The sequence below is a fragment of the Coloeus monedula genome (assembly GCF_965178545.1).
Source record: "Coloeus monedula genome assembly, chromosome: 1".
NCBI classification, from domain to species: domain Eukaryota; kingdom Metazoa; phylum Chordata; class Aves; order Passeriformes; family Corvidae; genus Coloeus; species Coloeus monedula.
In genome coordinates, this window is record NC_138781.1 from 159,824,601 (window position 1) to 159,846,740 (window position 22,140).

Consider the following 22,140-nt stretch of genomic DNA (forward strand, 5'->3'; position numbering starts at 1 on the left):
TTTGGGGGATTTGGGGATTTGGGGATTTGGGGATTTGGGGATTTGGGGGATTTGGGGATTTGGGGATTTGGGGATTGGGGGATTTGGGGATTTGGGGATTTGGGGATTTGGGGGATTTGGGGATTTGGGGATTTGGGGATTGGGGGATTTGGGGGATTTGGGGGATTTGGGGATTTGGGGATTTGGGGGATTTGGGGGATTTGGGGGTTTGGGGATTTGGGGGATTTGGGGATTTGGGGATTTGGGGGATTTGGGGATTTGGGGATTTGGGGGATTTGGGGGATTTGGGGATTTGGGGGATTTGGGGATTTGGGGATTTGGGGGATTTGGGGGATTTGGGGATTTGGGGATTTGGGGGTTTGGGGATTGGGGGATTTGGGGGTTTGGGGATTTGGGGGGATTTGGGGGATTTGGGGATTTGGGGATTTGGGGATTTGGGGGAATTGGGGATTTGGGGGATTTGGGGATTTGGGGGATTTGGGGATTTGGGGGATTTGGGGGATTTGGGGATTTGGGGATTTGGGGGGATTTGGGGATTTGGGGATTTGGGGATTTGGGGACTTGGGGGATTTGGGGATTTGGGGATTTGGGGGATTTGGGGATTTGGGGGATTTGGGGATTTGGGGATTTGGGGATTTGGGGAATTGGGGATTTGGGGATTGGGGGATTTGGGGATTTGGGGATTTGGGGATTGTGGGGATTTGGGGATTTGGGGATTGGGGGATTTGGGGATTGGGGGATTTGGGGGATTTGGGGATTTGGGGATTTGGGGGTTTGGGGATTTGGGGATTTGGGGGATTTGGGGGATTTGGGGATTTGGGGATTTGGGGGGATTTGGGGATTTGGGGATTTGGGGATTTGGGGACTTGGGGGATTTGGGGATTTGGGGATTTGGGGGATTTGGGGATTTGGGGATTGGGGGATTTGGGGATTGTGGGGATTTGGGGGATTTGGGGATTTGGGGATTTGGGGATTTGGGGATTTGGGGGTTTGGGGATTTGGGGATTTGGGGGATTTGGGGGATTTGGGGATTTGGGGATTTGGGGATTTGGGGGATTTGGGGATTTGGGGATTGGGGGATTTGGGGATTTGGGGATTTGGGGATTGTGGGGATTTGGGGATTTGGGGATTGGGGGATTTGGGGATTGGGGGATTTGGGGGATTTGGGGATTTGGGGATTTGGGGGTTTGGGGATTTGGGGATTTGGGGGATTTGGGGGATTTGGGGGATTTGGGGATTTGGGGATTTGGGGGATTTGGGGATTTGGGGTTTGGGGATTTGGGGGATTTGGGGGTTTGGGGGTTTGGGGGATTTGGGGGATTTGGGGATTGGGGGGATTTGGGGATTTGGGGATTTGGGGATTGGGGGATTTGGGGATTGGGGGGATTTGGGGATTTGGGGATTTGGGGATTTGGGGGATTTGGGGGATTTGGGGATTGTGGGGATGGAATGGGAATGGGAATAGTAGAGACGGGAATGGGAATTTTGGGAATTCTGGGAATGGGAATTGTGGGAATGGGAATGGGAATTCTGGGAATTTTGAGAATCCTGGGAATGGGAATTGTGGGAATGGGAATTCCAAGAATGGGAATTCTGGGAATCCTGAGAATGGGATGGGAATTCTGGGAATTCTGGGAATTCTGGGAATGGGAATTTCGAGAATTCTGGGAATTCCAGGAATGGGAATTTTGAGAATTCTGGGAATGGGAATGCTGGGAATGGGATGGAATAGGATGGGAATTCTGGGAATTGTGGGAAATCTGGGAATTCCATGAATGGGATGGAATGGGATGGGAATGCTGGGAATTGTGGGAAATCTGGGAATTCCATGAATGGGATGGAATGGGATGGGAATTCTGGGAATTGTGGGAAATCTGGGAATTCCATGAATGGGATGGAATGGGATGGGAATTCTGGGAATGGGAATTCCGGGAATTCTGGGAATTCTGGGAATGGAAATTCCGGGAAAGGAATGGGATGAGAATTGCGGCAATGGGAATTCTGGGAATTCTGGGAATTCTGGGAATTCTGGGACTGGGATGGGTATGCTGCGATTGAAAATTCTGGGAATGAGCTAGGAATTCCACGAATGGGAATGAGAATGGCGGGAATGGGAATGCTGGGAATTGTGGGGATTCCGGGAATAGGAATGCTGGGAATTGTGGGAATTCCGGGAATTCTGGGAAGTGCACTCACGCTGACGTGCAGCTCTTCCAGGAAGAATTCCAGCAGGGAAGAGGCGAGGGCCACGGCGCGCTGCCGCTCCCGCTCCCGCGGGGACTTGATCCAGGGCCCTAAATGCTGGGAACGGGGGGAAAATCCTGGAATTGCCGAGCCTGGCAACCAACCTTGGATCCGGCGGGATGGGGATCCCAATTCCCAATTCCAGTCCCATGCCCAAAATTCCCACAATTTCTAAAATCCCCAGGATTCCCATCCCATTGCCATTCCCAGAATTCCCAGAATTCCCAGAATTCCCACAATTCCCATTCCCAGAATTCCCAGAATTTCCATTCCTATTCCCAATTCCATTCCCAAAACTCCCAGAATTCCCAGAAATTCCAAGAATTCCCAATTCCCATCCCATGCCATTCCCATTCCCAAAATTCCTGGATTTCCCATCCCATCCCATTCCCAGATTTCCCACAATTCCCATTCCTGGAATTCCCAAAATTCCCGGAATTCCCAATTCCAATCCCATTCTCGTTCCCAGAATTCCCAGAATTCCCATTCCCAGAATTCCCAGAATTCCCATCCCCATTCCCAGAATTCCCAGAAATCCCATTCCCAGAATTCCCATCCCATTCCCAATTCCATTCCCAAAATTCCCAGAATTCCCATCACATCCCATTCCCAGATTTCCCACAATTCCCATTCCTGGAATTCCCAAAATTTTCAGAATTCCCATTCCCATCCCATTCCCAGAATTCCCAGAATTCCCATCCCATTCCCAATTCCATTCCCAAAATCCCCCAAAATCGCAGAAATTCCCAGAATTCCCAATCCCGGAATTCCCATTCCCATCTCATTCCCATTCCCAGAATTCCCAGAATTCCCACAATTCCCATCCCATTCCCAATTCCATTCCCAGATTTCCCAAAAAAATCCCAGAAAATTCCCAGAAGTCCCAATTCCCATCCCATCACATTCCCAGTTCCCATTCCCAGAATTCCCAGAATTTCCGTTCCCATTCCCATTCCCATTCCCAAAATTCCCAGAATTCCCATCACCTCCCATTCCCAGATTTCCCACAATTCCCATTCCTGGAATTCCCAAAATTTTCAGAATTCCCATTCCCATCCCATTCCCAGAATTCCCAGAATTCCCATCCCATTCCCAATTCCATTCCCAAAATCCACAAAAATCACAGAAATTCCCAGAATTCCCAATCCCGGAATTCCCATTCCCATCTCATTCCCATTCCCAGAATTCCCAAAATTCCCAGAATTCCCATCCCATTTCATTCCCAGAATTCCCATTCCCAAAATTCCCATTCCCCAAATTCCCAGAATTCCCAATTCCAGTCCCATGCCCAAAATTCCCACAATTTCTAAAATTCCCAAAATCCCCATCCCATTCCCATTCCCAGAATTCCCAGAATTTCCGTTCCCATTCCCAATCCCATTCCCAAAATTCCCAAAATTCCCAAAATTCCCATTCCCATTCCCAATTCCATTCCCAAAATTCCCAGAATTCCCAGAAATTCCCAGAATTCCCAATTCCCATCCCATCCCATTCCCATTCCCAAAATTCCCAGAATTCCCATCACATCCCATTCCCAGATTTCCCACAATTCCCATTCCTGGAATTCCCAAAATTCCCAGAATTCCCAATTCCAATCCCATTCTCGTTCCCAGAATTCCCAGAATTCCCATTCCCAGAATTCCCAGAATTCCCATCCCCATTCCCAGAAATTCCCAGAATTCCCAATTCCCATCCCGTCCCATTCCCATTCCCAGAATTTCCAGAATTCCCATCCCATTCCCAATTCCATTCCCGAAATTCCCCAAAATCCCAGAAATTCCCAGAATTCCCAATTCCCATCCCATCCCATTCCCAATTCCCATTTCCATTCCCGGAATTCCCACAATTCCCATTCCTGGAATTCCCGAAATTCCCAGAATTCCCATTCCCCGAATTCCCAGAATTGCCATTCCCCAAATCCTCAAAATTCCCAGAATTCCCAATTCCGTCCCCATTCCCCAAATTCCCACAATTCCCAAAATCTCCCGAATTCCCAGAATTCCCAGATTTCCCAAAATTCCCATTCCCAGAATTCCCATCCCCATCCCATCTCCAGAATTCCCAGAATTCCCATTCTCAGGATTCCCAGAATTCCCAGAATTCCCAATCCTGGAATTCCCATTCCCATCTCATTCCCATTCCCAAAATTCCCAGAATTCCCATTCCCACAATTCCCAAAATTCCCAGAATTCCCAATTCCAGTCCCATGCCCAAAATTCCCACAATTCCTAAAATCCCCAGAATTCCCATCCCATTCCCAGAATTCCCAAAATTCCCAAAAATTCCAAAAAATTCCCCAAATTCCCAAAGTTCCCAATTCCAATCCCATTCCCAAAATTCCCCAAATCCCCAGAATTCCCAGAATTCCCACAATTCCCATCCTATTCCCAATTCCATTCCCAAATTTCCCAAAAAAATCCCAGAAAATTCCCAGAAGTCCCAATTCCCATCCCATCACATTCCCAATTCCCATTCCCAGAATTCCCAAAATTCCCACAATTCCCATTCCCAGAATTCCCAGAATTCCCATTCCCATTCCCAATTCCATTCCCAGAATTCCCATCCCATTCCCAAAATTCCCAGAATTCCCATCCCCATTCCCAGAATTCCCAGAAATCCCATTCCCAGAATTCCCATCCCATTCCCAATTCCATTCCCAAAATTCCCAGAATTCCCATCACATCCCATTCCCAGATTTCCCATAATTCCCATTCCTGGAATTCCCAAAATTTTCAGAATTCCCATTCCCATCCCATTCCCAGAATTCCCAGAATTCCCATCCCATTTCCAATTCCATTCCCCAAATCCCCAAAAATCGCAGAAATTCCCAGAATTCCCAATCCCGGAATTCCCATTCCCATCTCATTCCCATTCCCAGAATTCCCAGAATTCCCACAATTCCCATCCCATTCCCAATTCCATTCCCAGATTTCCCAAAAAAATCCCAGAAAATTCCCAGAAGTCCCAATTCCCATCCCATCACATTCCCAGTTCCCATTCCCAGAATTCCCAAAATTCCCACAATTCCCAATTCCAGTCCCATGCCCAAAATTCCCACAATTCCTAAAATCCCCAGAATTCCCATCCCATTCCCAGAATTCCCAAAATTCCCAAAAATTCCAAAAAATTCCCCAAATTCCCAAAGTTCCCAATTCCAATCCCATTCCCAAAATTCCCCAAATCCCCAGAATTCCCAGAATTCCCACAATTCCCATCCTATTCCCAATTCCATTCCCAAATTTCCCAAAAAAATCCCAGAAAATTCCCAGAAGTCCCAATTCCCATCCCATCACATTCCCAATTCCCATTCCCAGAATTCCCAAAATTCCCACAATTCCCATTCCCAGAATTCCCAGAATTCCCATTCCCATTCCCAATTCCATTCCCAGAATTCCCATCCCATTCCCAAAATTCCCAGAATTCCCATCCCCATTCCCAGAATTCCCAGAAATCCCATTCCCAGAATTCCCATCCCATTCCCAATTCCATTCCCAAAATTCCCAGAATTCCCATCACATCCCATTCCCAGATTTCCCACAATTCCCATTCCTGGAATTCCCAAAATTTTCAGAATTCCCATTCCCATCCCATTCCCAGAATTCCCAGAATTCCCATCCCATTCCCAATTCCATTCCCCAAATCCTCCAAAATCGCAGAAATTCCCAGAATTCCCAATCCCGGAATTCCCATTCCCATCTCATTCCCATTCCCAGAATTCCCAAAATTCCCAGAATTCCCATCCCATTTCATTCCCAGAATTCCCATTCCCCAAATTCCCATTCCCCAAATTCCCAAAATTCCCAATTCCAGTCCCATGCCCAAAATTCCCACAATTTCTAAAATTCCCAGAATTCCCATCCCATTCCCATTCCCAGAATTCCCACAATTCCCATCCTATTCCCAATTCCATTCCCAAATTTCCCAAAAAAATCCCAGAAAATTCCCAGAAGTCCCAATTCCCATCCCATCACATTCCCAGTTCCCATTCCCAGAATTCCCAAAATTCCCACAATTCCCATTCCCAGAATTCCCAGAATTCCCAGAATTCCCATTCCCATTCCCAATTCCATTCCCAGAATTCCCAGAATTCCCATCCCATGCCCAAAATTCCCAGAATTCCCATCCCCATTCCCAGAATTCCCAGAAATCCCATTCCCAGAATTCCCATCCCATCCCATTCCCATTCCCAAAATTCCCAGAATTCCCATCACATCCCATTCCCAGATTTCCCATAATTCCCATTCCTGGAATTCCCAAAATTTTCAGAATTCCCATTCCCATCCCATTCCCAGAATTCCCAGAATTCCCATCCCATTCCCAATTCCATTCCCCAAATCCCCAAAAATCGCAGAAATTCCCAGAATTCCCAATCCCGGAATTCCCATCCCATTTCATTCCCAGAATTCCCATTCCCAAAATTCCCATTCCCCAAATTCCCAGAATTCCCAATTCCAGTCCCATTCCCAAAATTCCCACAATTTCTAAAATTCCCAGGATTCCCATCCCATTCCCATTCCCAAAATTCCCAGAATTCCCACAATTCCCATCCTATTCCCAATTCCATTCCCAGATTTCCCAAAAAAATCCCAGAAAATTCCCAGAAGTCCCAATTCCCATCCCATCACATTCCCAGTTCCCATTCCCAGAATTCCCAGAATTTCCATTCCCATTCCCGAAATTCCCAGAATTCCCATCCCATGCCCAAAATTCCCAGAATTCCCATCCCCATTCCCAGAATTCCCAGAAATCCCATTCCCAGAATTCCCATTCCCATCCCATTCCCATTCCCAAAATTCCCATTCCATTCCCAAAATTCCCAGAATTCCCATCACATCCCATTCCCAGATTTCCCACAATTCCCATTCCTGGAATTCCCAAAATTTTCAGAATTCCCATTCCCATCCCATTCCCAGAATTCCCAGAATTCCCATCCCATTCCCAATTCCATTCCCCAAATCCTCCAAAATCGCAGAAATTCCCAGAATTCCCAATCCCGGAATTCCCATTCCCATCTCATTCCCATTCCCAGAATTCCCAGAATTCCCACAATTCCCATCCCATTCCCAATTCCATTCCCAGATTTCCCAAAAAAATCCCAGAAAATTCCCAGAAGTCCCAATTCCCATCCCATCACATTCCCAGTTCCCATTCCCAGAATTCCCAGAATTTCCGTTCCCATTCCCATTCCCATTCCCAAAATTCCCAGAATTCCCATCACCTCCCATTCCCAGATTTCCCACAATTCCCATTCCTGGAATTCCCAAAATTTTCAGAATTCCCATTCCCATCCCATTCCCAGAATTCCCAGAATTCCCATCCCATTCCCAATTCCATTCCCAAAATCCACAAAAATCACAGAAATTCCCAGAATTCCCAATCCCGGAATTCCCATTCCCATCTCATTCCCATTCCCAGAATTCCCAAAATTCCCAGAATTCCCATCCCATTTCATTCCCAGAATTCCCATTCCCAAAATTCCCATTCCCCAAATTCCCAGAATTCCCAATTCCAGTCCCATGCCCAAAATTCCCACAATTTCTAAAATTCCCAAAATCCCCATCCCATTCCCATTCCCAGAATTCCCAGAATTTCCGTTCCCATTCCCAATCCCATTCCCAAAATTCCCAAAATTCCCAAAATTCCCATTCCCATTCCCAATTCCATTCCCAAAATTCCCAGAATTCCCAGAAATTCCCAGAATTCCCAATTCCCATCCCATCCCATTCCCATTCCCAAAATTCCCAGAATTCCCATCACATCCCATTCCCAGATTTCCCACAATTCCCATTCCTGGAATTCCCAAAATTCCCAGAATTCCCAATTCCAATCCCATTCTCGTTCCCAGAATTCCCAGAATTCCCATTCCCAGAATTCCCAGAATTCCCATCCCCATTCCCAGAAATTCCCAGAATTCCCAATTCCCATCCCGTCCCATTCCCATTCCCAGAATTTCCAGAATTCCCATCCCATTCCCAATTCCATTCCCGAAATTCCCCAAAATCCCAGAAATTCCCAGAATTCCCAATTCCCATCCCATCCCATTCCCAATTCCCATTTCCATTCCCGGAATTCCCACAATTCCCATTCCTGGAATTCCCGAAATTCCCAGAATTCCCATTCCCCGAATTCCCAGAATTGCCATTCCCCAAATCCTCAAAATTCCCAGAATTCCCAATTCCGTCCCCATTCCCCAAATTCCCACAATTCCCAAAATCTCCCGAATTCCCAGAATTCCCAGATTTCCCAAAATTCCCATTCCCAGAATTCCCATCCCCATCCCATCTCCAGAATTCCCAGAATTCCCATTCTCAGGATTCCCAGAATTCCCAGAATTCCCAATCCTGGAATTCCCATTCCCATCTCATTCCCATTCCCAAAATTCCCAGAATTCCCATTCCCACAATTCCCAAAATTCCCAGAATTCCCAATTCCAGTCCCATGCCCAAAATTCCCACAATTCCTAAAATCCCCAGAATTCCCATCCCATTCCCAGAATTCCCAAAATTCCCAAAAATTCCAAAAAATTCCCCAAATTCCCAAAGTTCCCAATTCCAATCCCATTCCCAAAATTCCCCAAATCCCCAGAATTCCCAGAATTCCCACAATTCCCATCCTATTCCCAATTCCATTCCCAAATTTCCCAAAAAAATCCCAGAAAATTCCCAGAAGTCCCAATTCCCATCCCATCACATTCCCAATTCCCATTCCCAGAATTCCCAAAATTCCCACAATTCCCATTCCCAGAATTCCCAGAATTCCCATTCCCATTCCCAATTCCATTCCCAGAATTCCCATCCCATTCCCAAAATTCCCAGAATTCCCATCCCCATTCCCAGAATTCCCAGAAATCCCATTCCCAGAATTCCCATCCCATGCCATTCCCATTCCCAAAATTCCCAGAATTCCCATCACATCCCATTCCCAGATTTCCCACAATTCCCATTCCTGGAATTCCCAAAATTTTCAGAATTCCCATTCCCATCCCATTCCCAGAATTCCCAGAATTCCCATCCCATTCCCAATTCCATTCCCCAAATCCTCCAAAATCGCAGAAATTCCCAGAATTCCCAATCCCGGAATTCCCATTCCCATCTCATTCCCATTCCCAGAATTCCCAGAATTCCCACAATTCCCATCCCATTCCCAATTCCATTCCCAGATTTCCCAAAAAAATCCCAGAAAATTCCCAGAAGTCCCAATTCCCATCCCATCACATTCCCAGTTCCCATTCCCAGAATTCCCAGAATTTCCGTTCCCATTCCCATTCCCATTCCCAAAATTCCCAGAATTCCCATCACCTCCCATTCCCAGATTTCCCACAATTCCCATTCCTGGAATTCCCAAAATTTTCAGAATTCCCATTCCCATCCCATTCCCAGAATTCCCAGAATTCCCATCCCATTCCCAATTCCATTCCCAAAATCCACAAAAATCACAGAAATTCCCAGAATTCCCAATCCCGGAATTCCCATTCCCATCTCATTCCCATTCCCAGAATTCCCAAAATTCCCAGAATTCCCATCCCATTTCATTCCCAGAATTCCCATTCCCAAAATTCCCATTCCCCAAATTCCCAGAATTCCCAATTCCAGTCCCATGCCCAAAATTCCCACAATTTCTAAAATTCCCAAAATCCCCATCCCATTCCCATTCCCAGAATTCCCAGAATTTCCGTTCCCATTCCCAATCCCATTCCCAAAATTCCCAAAATTCCCAAAATTCCCATTCCCATTCCCAATTCCATTCCCAAAATTCCCAGAATTCCCAGAAATTCCCAGAATTCCCAATTCCCATCCCATCCCATTCCCATTCCCAAAATTCCCAGAATTCCCATCACATCCCATTCCCAGATTTCCCACAATTCCCATTCCTGGAATTCCCAAAATTCCCAGAATTCCCAATTCCAATCCCATTCTCGTTCCCAGAATTCCCAGAATTCCCATTCCCAGAATTCCCAGAATTCCCATCCCCATTCCCAGAAATTCCCAGAATTCCCAATTCCCATCCCGTCCCATTCCCATTCCCAGAATTTCCAGAATTCCCATCCCATTCCCAATTCCATTCCCGAAATTCCCCAAAATCCCAGAAATTCCCAGAATTCCCAATTCCCATCCCATCCCATTCCCAATTCCCATTTCCATTCCCGGAATTCCCACAATTCCCATTCCTGGAATTCCCGAAATTCCCAGAATTCCCATTCCCCGAATTCCCAGAATTGCCATTCCCCAAATCCTCAAAATTCCCAGAATTCCCAATTCCGTCCCCATTCCCCAAATTCCCACAATTCCCAAAATCTCCCGAATTCCCAGAATTCCCAGATTTCCCAAAATTCCCATTCCCAGAATTCCCATCCCCATCCCATCTCCAGAATTCCCAGAATTCCCATTCTCAGGATTCCCAGAATTCCCAGAATTCCCAATCCTGGAATTCCCATTCCCATCTCATTCCCATTCCCAAAATTCCCAGAATTCCCATTCCCACAATTCCCAAAATTCCCAGAATTCCCAATTCCAGTCCCATGCCCAAAATTCCCACAATTCCTAAAATCCCCAGAATTCCCATCCCATTCCCAGAATTCCCAAAATTCCCAAAAATTCCAAAAAATTCCCCAAATTCCCAAAGTTCCCAATTCCAATCCCATTCCCAAAATTCCCCAAATCCCCAGAATTCCCAGAATTCCCACAATTCCCATCCTATTCCCAATTCCATTCCCAAATTTCCCAAAAAAATCCCAGAAAATTCCCAGAAGTCCCAATTCCCATCCCATCACATTCCCAATTCCCATTCCCAGAATTCCCAAAATTCCCACAATTCCCATTCCCAGAATTCCCAGAATTCCCATTCCCATTCCCAATTCCATTCCCAGAATTCCCATCCCATTCCCAAAATTCCCAGAATTCCCATCCCCATTCCCAGAATTCCCAGAAATCCCATTCCCAGAATTCCCATCCCATTCCCAATTCCATTCCCAAAATTCCCAGAATTCCCATCACATCCCATTCCCAGATTTCCCATAATTCCCATTCCTGGAATTCCCAAAATTTTCAGAATTCCCATTCCCATCCCATTCCCAGAATTCCCAGAATTCCCATCCCATTTCCAATTCCATTCCCCAAATCCCCAAAAATCGCAGAAATTCCCAGAATTCCCAATCCCGGAATTCCCATTCCCATCTCATTCCCATTCCCAGAATTCCCAGAATTCCCACAATTCCCATCCCATTCCCAATTCCATTCCCAGATTTCCCAAAAAAATCCCAGAAAATTCCCAGAAGTCCCAATTCCCATCCCATCACATTCCCAGTTCCCATTCCCAGAATTCCCAAAATTCCCACAATTCCCAATTCCAGTCCCATGCCCAAAATTCCCACAATTCCTAAAATCCCCAGAATTCCCATCCCATTCCCAGAATTCCCAAAATTCCCAAAAATTCCAAAAAATTCCCCAAATTCCCAAAGTTCCCAATTCCAATCCCATTCCCAAAATTCCCCAAATCCCCAGAATTCCCAGAATTCCCACAATTCCCATCCTATTCCCAATTCCATTCCCAAATTTCCCAAAAAAATCCCAGAAAATTCCCAGAAGTCCCAATTCCCATCCCATCACATTCCCAATTCCCATTCCCAGAATTCCCAAAATTCCCACAATTCCCATTCCCAGAATTCCCAGAATTCCCATTCCCATTCCCAATTCCATTCCCAGAATTCCCATCCCATTCCCAAAATTCCCAGAATTCCCATCCCCATTCCCAGAATTCCCAGAAATCCCATTCCCAGAATTCCCATCCCATTCCCAATTCCATTCCCAAAATTCCCAGAATTCCCATCACATCCCATTCCCAGATTTCCCACAATTCCCATTCCTGGAATTCCCAAAATTTTCAGAATTCCCATTCCCATCCCATTCCCAGAATTCCCAGAATTCCCATCCCATTCCCAATTCCATTCCCCAAATCCTCCAAAATCGCAGAAATTCCCAGAATTCCCAATCCCGGAATTCCCATTCCCATCTCATTCCCATTCCCAGAATTCCCAAAATTCCCAGAATTCCCATCCCATTTCATTCCCAGAATTCCCATTCCCCAAATTCCCATTCCCCAAATTCCCAAAATTCCCAATTCCAGTCCCATGCCCAAAATTCCCACAATTTCTAAAATTCCCAGAATTCCCATCCCATTCCCATTCCCAGAATTCCCACAATTCCCATCCTATTCCCAATTCCATTCCCAAATTTCCCAAAAAAATCCCAGAAAATTCCCAGAAGTCCCAATTCCCATCCCATCACATTCCCAGTTCCCATTCCCAGAATTCCCAAAATTCCCACAATTCCCATTCCCAGAATTCCCAGAATTCCCAGAATTCCCATTCCCATTCCCAATTCCATTCCCAGAATTCCCAGAATTCCCATCCCATGCCCAAAATTCCCAGAATTCCCATCCCCATTCCCAGAATTCCCAGAAATCCCATTCCCAGAATTCCCATCCCATCCCATTCCCATTCCCAAAATTCCCAGAATTCCCATCACATCCCATTCCCAGATTTCCCATAATTCCCATTCCTGGAATTCCCAAAATTTTCAGAATTCCCATTCCCATCCCATTCCCAGAATTCCCAGAATTCCCATCCCATTCCCAATTCCATTCCCCAAATCCCCAAAAATCGCAGAAATTCCCAGAATTCCCAATCCCGGAATTCCCATCCCATTTCATTCCCAGAATTCCCATTCCCAAAATTCCCATTCCCCAAATTCCCAGAATTCCCAATTCCAGTCCCATTCCCAAAATTCCCACAATTTCTAAAATTCCCAGGATTCCCATCCCATTCCCATTCCCAAAATTCCCAGAATTCCCACAATTCCCATCCTATTCCCAATTCCATTCCCAGATTTCCCAAAAAAATCCCAGAAAATTCCCAGAAGTCCCAATTCCCATCCCATCACATTCCCAGTTCCCATTCCCAGAATTCCCAGAATTTCCATTCCCATTCCCGAAATTCCCAGAATTCCCATCCCATGCCCAAAATTCCCAGAATTCCCATCCCCATTCCCAGAATTCCCAGAAATCCCATTCCCAGAATTCCCATTCCCATCCCATTCCCATTCCCAAAATTCCCATTCCATTCCCAAAATTCCCAGAATTCCCATCACATCCCATTCCCAGATTTCCCACAATTCCCATTCCTGGAATTCCCAAAATTTTCAGAATTCCCATTCCCATCCCATTCCCAGAATTCCCAGAATTCCCATCCCATTCCCAATTCCATTCCCCAAATCCCCCAAAATCGCAGAAATTCCCAGAATTCCCAATCCCGGAATTCCCATTCCCATCTCATTCCCAATTCCCACAATTCCCAAAATTCCCAGAATTCCCATCCCATTCCCAGAATTCCCAGAATCCCTATTCCCAGAATTCCCATCCCATTCCCAGAATTCCCAAAATTCCCGAAAATTCCAAAAAATTCCCCAAATTCCCAAAGTTCCCAATTCCAATCCCATTCCCAAAGTGCCCCGAATTCCCAGAATTCCCATTCCCAAAATTCCCCAAATCCCCAGAATTCCCACAATTCCCACAATTCCCATCCCATTCCCAATTCCATTCCCAAATTTCCCAAAAAAATCCCAGAAAATTCCCAGAAGTCCCAATTCCCATCCCATCACATTCCCAGTTCCCATTCCCAGAATTCCCAGAATTCCCAGAATCCCCATCCCCATTCCCATTCCCAGAATTCCCAGAATTTCCATTCCCATTCCCAATCCCATTCCCAAAATTCCCAAAATTCCCAAAATTCCCATTCCCATTCCCAATTCCATTCCCAAAATTCCCAGAATTCCCAGAAATTCCCAGAATTCCCAATTCCCATCCCATCCCATTCCCATTCCCAAAATTCCCAGAATTCCCATCACATCCCATTCCCAGATTTCCCACAATTCCCATTCCTGGAATTCCCAAAATTCCCGGAATTCCCAATTCCAATCCCATTCTTGTTCCCAGAATTCCCAGAATTCCCATTCCCAGAATTCCCAGAATTTCCATTCCCATTCCCAATCCCATTCCCAAAATACCCAAAATTCCCAGAATTCCCATTCCCATTCCCATTCCCAATTCGATTCCCAGAATTCCCAGACATCCCATCCCATTCCCAAAATTCCCACAATTCCCATCCCCATTCCCAGAAATTCCCAGAATTCCCAATTCCCATCCCGTCCCATTCCCAATTCCCATTTCCATTCCCGGAATTCCCACAATTCCCATTCCTGGAATTCCCAAAATTCCCAGAATTCCCGAAATTCCCAGAATTCCCAGAATTTCCATTCCCATTCCCAATTCCATTCCCGAAATTCCCAGAATTCCCAATTCCCATCCCATCCCATCCCATTCCCAATCCCTTTCCTGGAATTCCCAGAATTCCCAGAATTCCCACAATTCCCACAATTCCCATTCCTGGAATTCCCGAAATTCCCAGAATTTCCATTCCCAGAATTTCCATTCCCATTCCCAATTCCATTCCCAAAATGCCCCGAATTCCCAGAATTCCCATTCCCCAAATCCCCAAAATTCCCAGAATTCCCAATTCCGTCCCCATTCCCCAAATTCCCACAAGTCCCAAAATCTCCCGAATTCCCAGAATTCCCAGAATTCCCAAATCCCGGGAAACTCACGGCAAAGAGCTCCTGGAGGCCCAGGGGGTTCAGGCGCCGCCGCAGGAGAGCCCGGAGCAGCTCCTGGAGCGCGCCCAGGGTGGCCTGGAAGAGCTCCTGGAAAAAATCCGGGAATTCTGGGCTCGGAAAAACCCTTGGAAAAGTCACCAAACCCATCCAAGGCCGGAGTTATCCCAGAAAAAATCCGGGAATTTTGGGCTTTTCCCACTTTTTGGGGTGAATTCTTTGGGATGAGCCCCAAAAAATCCTGGGAAATTTCGGAAAAGGCTCCGAAGGAATAAAATCCGGGAATTCTGGGATTGGAAAAACCCTTGGAAAAGTCGCCAAACCCATCCAAGGCCGGCGTTATCCCAGAAAAAATCCGGGAATTTTGGCCTTTTCCCACTTTTTGGGGGGGAATTCCTTGGGATGAGCCCCAAAAAATCCCGGGAGAGTTCGGAAAAGGCTCCTAAGGAAAAAAATCCGGGAATTCTGGGATTGGAAAAGTCACCAAACCCATCCAAGGCCGGCGTTATCCCAGAAAAAATCTGGGAATTTTGGCCTTTTCCCACTTTTTTGGGGGGAATTCTTTGGGATGAGCTCCAAAAATTCCCGGGAGAGTTCGGAAAAGGCTCCAAAGGAATAAAATCCGGGAATTCTGGGATCGGAAAAATCCTTGGAAAAGTCACCAAACCCATCCAAGGCCGGCGTTATCCCAGAAAAAATCCGGGAATTTTGGCCTTTTCCCACTTTTTGGGGGGGAATTCTTTGGGAAGAGCTCCAAAAAATCCTGGGAAATTTCGGAAAAGGCTCCAAAGGAATAAAATCCGGGAATTCCTGGAATTTTTTCGGGATGAAAGCCCCTCCAAGCCCATCCCGGTCCCACTTCCCGAAATCCCGAGCAGGGATGAGTCATCCCGGGAATTTTTTTGGGGAGAAAGCTCCAGGAAAAGGAGCAAAATCCCGGGAAAAAACCACGGGAATTTTGCAGCTGCTCCCGGCCACGGAGCGCTCGGGAAAAACTGGGAAGCAGCGGCTGCGTTTTGGGAATTCTGGGAATTCTGGGAATTCTGGGAATGGGGTGGGAAAGGGGGAATGGGAATTCTGGGAATGGGAATTTTGGGAATTCTGGGAATGGGATGGGAATTTTGGGAATGGGAAAAGGGGGAATGGGAATTCTGGGAATGGGAATTCTGGGAATTCTGGGAATGGGGTTGGGAATTCTGGGAATGGGAATTCTGGGAATGGGGATGGGAATTCTGGGAATGGGAATTTTGGGAATGGGAATTTTGGGGATTTGGGGAATTCTGGGAATGGGAATGGGGTGGGAATGGGGATGGGAATTCTGGGAATGGGAATGCTGGGAATGGGAATTTTGAGAATTCTGGGAATGGGATGGGGATGGGAATTCTGGGAATTCTGGGAATGGGGATGGGAAAAAGAAGAATGGGAATTCTGGGAATGGGAATGGGATGGGAATGGGAATTCTGGGAATGGGATGGGAAAAAGAAGAATGGGAATTCTAGGAATGGGAATTTTGGGAATTTTGGGAATTTTGGGAATGGGAATTCTGGGAATGGGAATTGGAAAAAGGGGAATGGGAATTCTGGGAATGGGAATTTTGGGAATTTTGGGAATGGGATGGGGATGGGAATTCTGGGAATGGGATGGAAAAGGGGAAATGGGCAAAGAGGGAATGGGAATTCTGGGAATTCTGGGAATTCTGGGAATTTTGGGAATGGGGATGAGGATGGAAGAGCAGAACTCCCACGGCTCCCCCGGGATGTGGGGCTGGAATTCCCAGAGAATCCGAGGCTGCTCCATCCCTGGGAGCTTCCCGGGAAGGAGCCGGAATATCGGGAGCCGCCCCGGGACCGCGATGGGAATTCAGCTGCTTTTCCCGCCCAAACCCATCCCGGAATTCCCGGATTTTTTCCCCTCCAGAATCCTTTGGAATTCCCACCTCAGCTCCGGGCTCTTCCCGGCCTCTCCCGGATTCCAGCGGGGGCAGCCCCAGGACGCTTCCCAAGGCCGTGTCCAGGAGCTCGGAGCGCTCGGGATCGCTCAGGGGCGGCTCCAGGGAGCTGATGCCGGGATAAGGAAAAGTCCGGGAATGAGCGGTGGGATGGGAATTCCCGCTGGGAGATTCCGGGATGGACGGGGGTGGGAGGAAAGGGGAGAATTTGGGGTTTGAGGAGAGCTCGGGAATTTCTGGGATTTGGGGAGAGTGAGGGGGTGGAGGAGGGGGGGAGGGGGAGGAGGGGGAAAGGGGAAAGAGAGGGGAAAAGTGGGAAAAGTGGGAAAAGGGGGGAAAAGAGGGAAAAGGGAAAAGGGGGAAAAGGGGGGAAAAGAGGGAAAAAGGGGGAAAAGAGGGAAAAAGAGAGGGGAAAGTGGGAAAAGGGGGAAAAGAGGGAAAAGAGAGAAAAGTGGGAAAAGGGGGGAAAGGGGGGAAAAGAGGGAAAAGAGGAAATAGGGAAAAGGGGGAAAAGAGGGGGAAAAGAGGGAAAAAGAGAGGGGAAAGTGGGAAAAGGGGGAAAAGAGGGAAAAGAGGGAAAAGGGGGAAAAGGGGGGAAAAGAGGGAAAAGAAAGGGAGAAAGGGAAAAGGGGGAAAAGGGGGAAAATGGGAGAAAAGAGGAAAAGGGGGAAAAGAGAGGGAAAAAGGGGGAAAAGAGGGAAAAAGAGAGGGGAAAGTGGGAAAAGGGGGAAAAGAGGGAAAAGGGAAAAGGGGGGAAAAGAGAGGGAAAAAGGGGGAAAAGAGGGAAAAAGGAAAAAAGAGGGAAAAGAGGGAAAGGAGATGGAAAAAAGATGAGAAAAGAGGGAAAAGGGGGAAGAGAAGCAAAAAAGGGGAAAAGGGGAAAGAAAGGGAAAAGAGAGGGAAAAGGGAAAAGAGAAAAACTGGGAAAATGGGGGAAAAGAGAGGGAAAAAAGGGGGAAAAGAGGAAAAAGAGGGAAAAGAGAGGGAAAAAGAGGGAAAAGGGGGAAAACCGGGAAAAGAGGGAAAAAGAGAGGGAAAAGGGGAAAAAGAGGGAAAAAAGGGAAAAGGGGAAAGGGGGAAAAAGTGGGAAAAGGAGAGGGGAAAGGGGGAAAAAAGAGGGAAAAGGGGAAAGAAAGGGAAAAGAGAGAGAAAAGGGGAAAAAGAGGGAAAAGAGAAGGGGGAAAAGAGAGGGAAAAGAGAGGAAAAAATAGGGAAAAGGGGGAAAAAGGGGAAAAAGAGGAAAAAAGAGGGAAAAGAGAAAAAAAGACGAAAAAAGAGGGAAAAGAGGGAAAGGAGATGGAAAAAAGATGAAAAAAGAGGGAAAAAGGGGAAGAGAAGCAAAAAAAGGGGGAAAAGGGGAAAGAAAGGGAAAAGAGAGGGAAAAGGGAAAAGAGAAAAACTGGGAAAATGGGGGAAAAGAGAGGGAAAAAAGGGGGAAAAGAGGAAAAAGAGGGAAAAGAGAGGGAAAAAGAGGGAAAAGGGGAAAACGGGGAAAAAAGAGGGAAAAGGGGAAAGGGGGAAAAAGTGGGAAAAGGAGAGGGGAAAGGGGGAAAAAAGAGGGAAAAGGGGAAAGAGAGGAAAAAAAGACGAAAAAAGAGGGAAAAGGGGAAAGAAAGGGAAAAAAGAGAGAAAAGGGGAAAAGAGGGAAAAGAGAAGGGGGAAAAGAGAGGGAAAAGAGAGGGAAAAATAGGGAAAAATAGGGAAAAGGGGGAAAAAGGGGGAAAAAGAGGAAAAAAGAGGGAAAAGAGAAAAAAGACGAAAAAGAGGGAAAAGCGGGAAGAGAAGAAAAAAAGAGGGAAAAGGGGGAAAAGGGGGAAAGGGGGAAAAGAGGGAAAAGGGGAAGGAAAGGGAAAAGAGAGGGAAAAGGGGGGAAAAACGGGGAAAGAGAGAGAAAAAGAGGAAAAAAGAGAGGAAAAAAGGGGGGAAAGGGGGAAAAGAGAGAAAAGAGGGAAAAGGGGGAGAAAGAAGAGGGGAAATGGGGAAAAAGAGGGAAAAGGGAAAAGAGAGGGGAAAATGAGGTAAAAGGAGGAAAAAAGAGGGGAAAAGAGGAAAAGATCCATCCCTTCCAATCCCATCCATCCCATCCCCATCCCCATCCCATTTCTGTTCTCATCCCATTCCCATTCCCACCCCAACCCATCCCATCCTATTCCCAATCCCAATCCCAATCCCACCCCCATTCCCATTCCCCATCCCAATCCCATCCTATTCCCATTCCCAATCCCATCCCATCCGCACCACAACCCCATTTCCAACCTATCCCCACCCCAATCCCAATCCCACCCCCATTCCCAATCCCAATCCCAATCCCATTCCTGTTCCCAATCCCATCCCCATCCCCATCCCATTCCCAATCCCATTCCCAATCCCAATCCCAATCCCATCCTATTCCCATTCCCATCCCATTCCTGATCCCACCCCATTCCCAATCCCAATCCCATCCCCACCCCATTCCCAATCTCAACCCCATTTCCACCCCATCCCATCCCCACCCCAATCCCATTCCCATTCCCCATCCCAATCCCATCCTATTCCCAATCCCAATCCCATTCCCATCCCACCCCCATTCCCATTCCCAATCCCCACCCCAATCCCATCCCATCCCATCCCAATCCCACCCCATTCCCCGTCCCAATCCCAATCCCATCCCCAATCCCATCCCCACCCCATTCCCATCCCATTCCCATCCCCAATCCCAATCCCAACCCCATTTCCATCCCATCCCCACCCCATTCCCATCCCATTCCTGTTCCCAATCCCATTCCCATTCCCAATCCCAATCCCAACCTCATTCCAATCCCACCCCCATTCCCATTCCCCATCCCAATCCCATCCTATTCCCATTCCCAATCCCATTCCCATCCCATCCGCACCCCAACCCCATTTCCATCCTATCCCCACCCCATTCCCAACCCCAATCCCAATCCCAACCCCAATCCCATTCCCATTCCCAATCCCAATCCCAATCCCATTCCTGTTCCCAATCCCATCCCCATCCCCATCCCATTCCCAATCCCAACCCCATTTCCATCCCATCCCATCCCATCCCAATCCCACCCCATTCCCCGTCCCAATCCCAATCCCATTCCCATTCCCATCCCCACCCCAATCCCAATCCCATTCCCAATCCCAATCCCAATCCTATTCCCAATCCCAATCCCAATCCCATTCCCATTCCCTTCCCATCCCATCCCCACCCCAATCCCAATCCCATCCCCAATCCCAATCCCAATCCCACCCCCATTCCCAACCCCATTTCCATCCCCACCCCATTCCCATCCCATTCCTGTTCCCAATCCCATCCCCATCCCCATCCCATTCCCAATCCCAACCCCAATTCCAATCCCATCCCCACTCCAATCCCCACCCCAATCCCAATCCCAACCCCATTCCCAATCCCATCCCCACCCCATTCCCATCCCATTCCTGTTCCCAATCCTATCCCCATCCCATTCCCATTCCCAATCCCAATCCCAATCCCATCCCCAATCCCATCCCCACCCCATTCCCATCCTATTCCCAATCCCAATCCCATTCCCATCCCACCCCCATTCCCATTCCCAATCCCAATCCCAATCCCATTCCATCCCCACCCCAATCCCACCCCATTCCCCGTCCCAATCCCATCCCATTCCCAATCCCAATCCCAATCCCATCCCATCCCAATCCCACCCCATTCCCATCCCCACCCCAATCCCATTCCCATTCCCCATCCCAATCCCATCCTATTCCCAATCCCAATCCCATTCCCATCCCACCCCCATTCCCATCCCATCCCCACCCCAATCCCAATCCCATCCCCACCCCAATCCCATTCCCAATCCCATCCCATTCCCATCGCAGCCGCCGCCGTTGCCATGGATACAGCAGGTGGGTGCAGGTGCCCAGCGCCCGCTGCCGCAGCCGCGTCCGCAGCGCCTCCGGAGGCTCCGCCTTCAGGAATTCCTGGGAAAACCGCGGCAATGGGAATTCCCTCCGGAATATCCCCCCAGGGATCCCAGGGCGGATCCCAGGGCCGATCCCAGGGCGGATCCCAGGGTGGATCCCAGGGTGGATCCCAGGGCCGATCCCAGGGTGGATCCCAGGGCGGATCCCGCAGCTCCAAAGGATCCACGTGGGAATTCCCAGATCCCTCTGCAAGGGCAGAGGAGCCTCATCCCGGGATTCCCGGATTCTCTGGATTCCCAGATTGCCGGATTTCCTGCATTCCCGGATTCCCCAGTTCTCCCCAGTCCTTCCCAGTGCCCTCCCAGTTCCCCCCAGTGCCCTCCCAGTCCCTCCCAGTTTCCCCCAGTCCCCTCCCAGTCCCTCCCAATCCCCCCCAGTCCCTCCCAGTCCCTCCCAGTTTCCCCCAGTTCCTCCCAGTGCCCTCCCAGTCCCTCCCAGTTCCTCCCAGTCCCTCCCAGTTCCTCCCAGTGCCCTCCCAGTGCCCTCCCCGTTCCCCCCAGTGCCCTCCCAGTCCCTCCCAGTTCCTCCCAGTGCCCTCCCAGTTCCTCCCAGTGCCCTCCCTGTTCCCCCCAGTGCCCTCCCAGTCCCTCCCAGTCCCTCCCAGTTTCCCCCAGTTCCCCCCAGTGCCCTCCCAGTCCCTCCCAGTTCCTCCCAGTCCCTCCCAGTTTCCCCCAGTTCCTCCCAGTGCCCTCCCAGTTCTCCCCAGTCCCTCCCAGTCCCTCCCAGTTCCTCCCAGTGCCCTCCCCGTTCCCCTCAGTGCCCTCCCAGTCCCTCCCAGTCCCTCCCAGTTTCCCCCAGTTCCTCCCAGTGCCCTCCCAGTGCCCTCCCGGTCCCTCCCAGTTCCTCCCAGTGCCCTCCCAGTTCCTCCCAGTTCCCCCCAGTGCCCTCCCAGTGCCCTCCCAGTCCCTCCCAGTTCCTCCCAGTGCCCTCCCAGTTCCTCCCAGTGCCCTCCCTGTTCCCCCCAGTGCCCTCCCAGTCCCTCCCAGTTCCTCCCAGTGCCCTCCCCGTTCCTCCCAGTGCCCCCCCAGTCCCTCCCAGTTCCTCCCAGTGCCCTCCCAGTTCCTCCCAGTGCCCTCCCAGTTCCCCCCAGTGCCCTCCCAGTCCCCCCCAGTCCCTCCCAGTCCCTCCCAGTTTCCCCCAGTTCCTCCCAGTGCCCTCCCAGTTCCCCCCAGTGCCCTCCCAGTCCCTCCCAATCCCCTCCCTGTTCCCCCCAGTTCCTCCCAGTGCCCTCCCAGTTCCCCCCAGTGCCCTCCCCGTTCCCCCCAGTGCCCTCCCAGTCCCTCCCAGTGCCCTCCCAGTTCCCCCCAGTGCCCTCCCAGTTCCCCCCAGTCCCCTCCC

General features: G+C 48.8%; 1 protein-coding gene across 1 annotated transcript in view; it reads right to left on the reverse strand.

Annotated features, from left to right (window-relative positions):
• Positions 1-22,140, reverse strand: part of LOC309577741 (maestro heat-like repeat-containing protein family member 1) — a gene marked incomplete at both ends in the record, with an annotated part of 65,006 nt that overhangs the window by 16,341 nt on the left and 26,525 nt on the right. The window contains 4 exons of the mRNA XM_082289957.1: positions 2,197-2,301; positions 14,901-14,996; positions 16,843-16,963; positions 20,720-20,799. Coding sequence (XP_082146083.1) covers positions 2,197-2,301; positions 14,901-14,996; positions 16,843-16,963; positions 20,720-20,799 — 402 coding nt within the window. The remainder of the gene's footprint in view (positions 1-2,196; positions 2,302-14,900; positions 14,997-16,842; positions 16,964-20,719; positions 20,800-22,140) is intronic.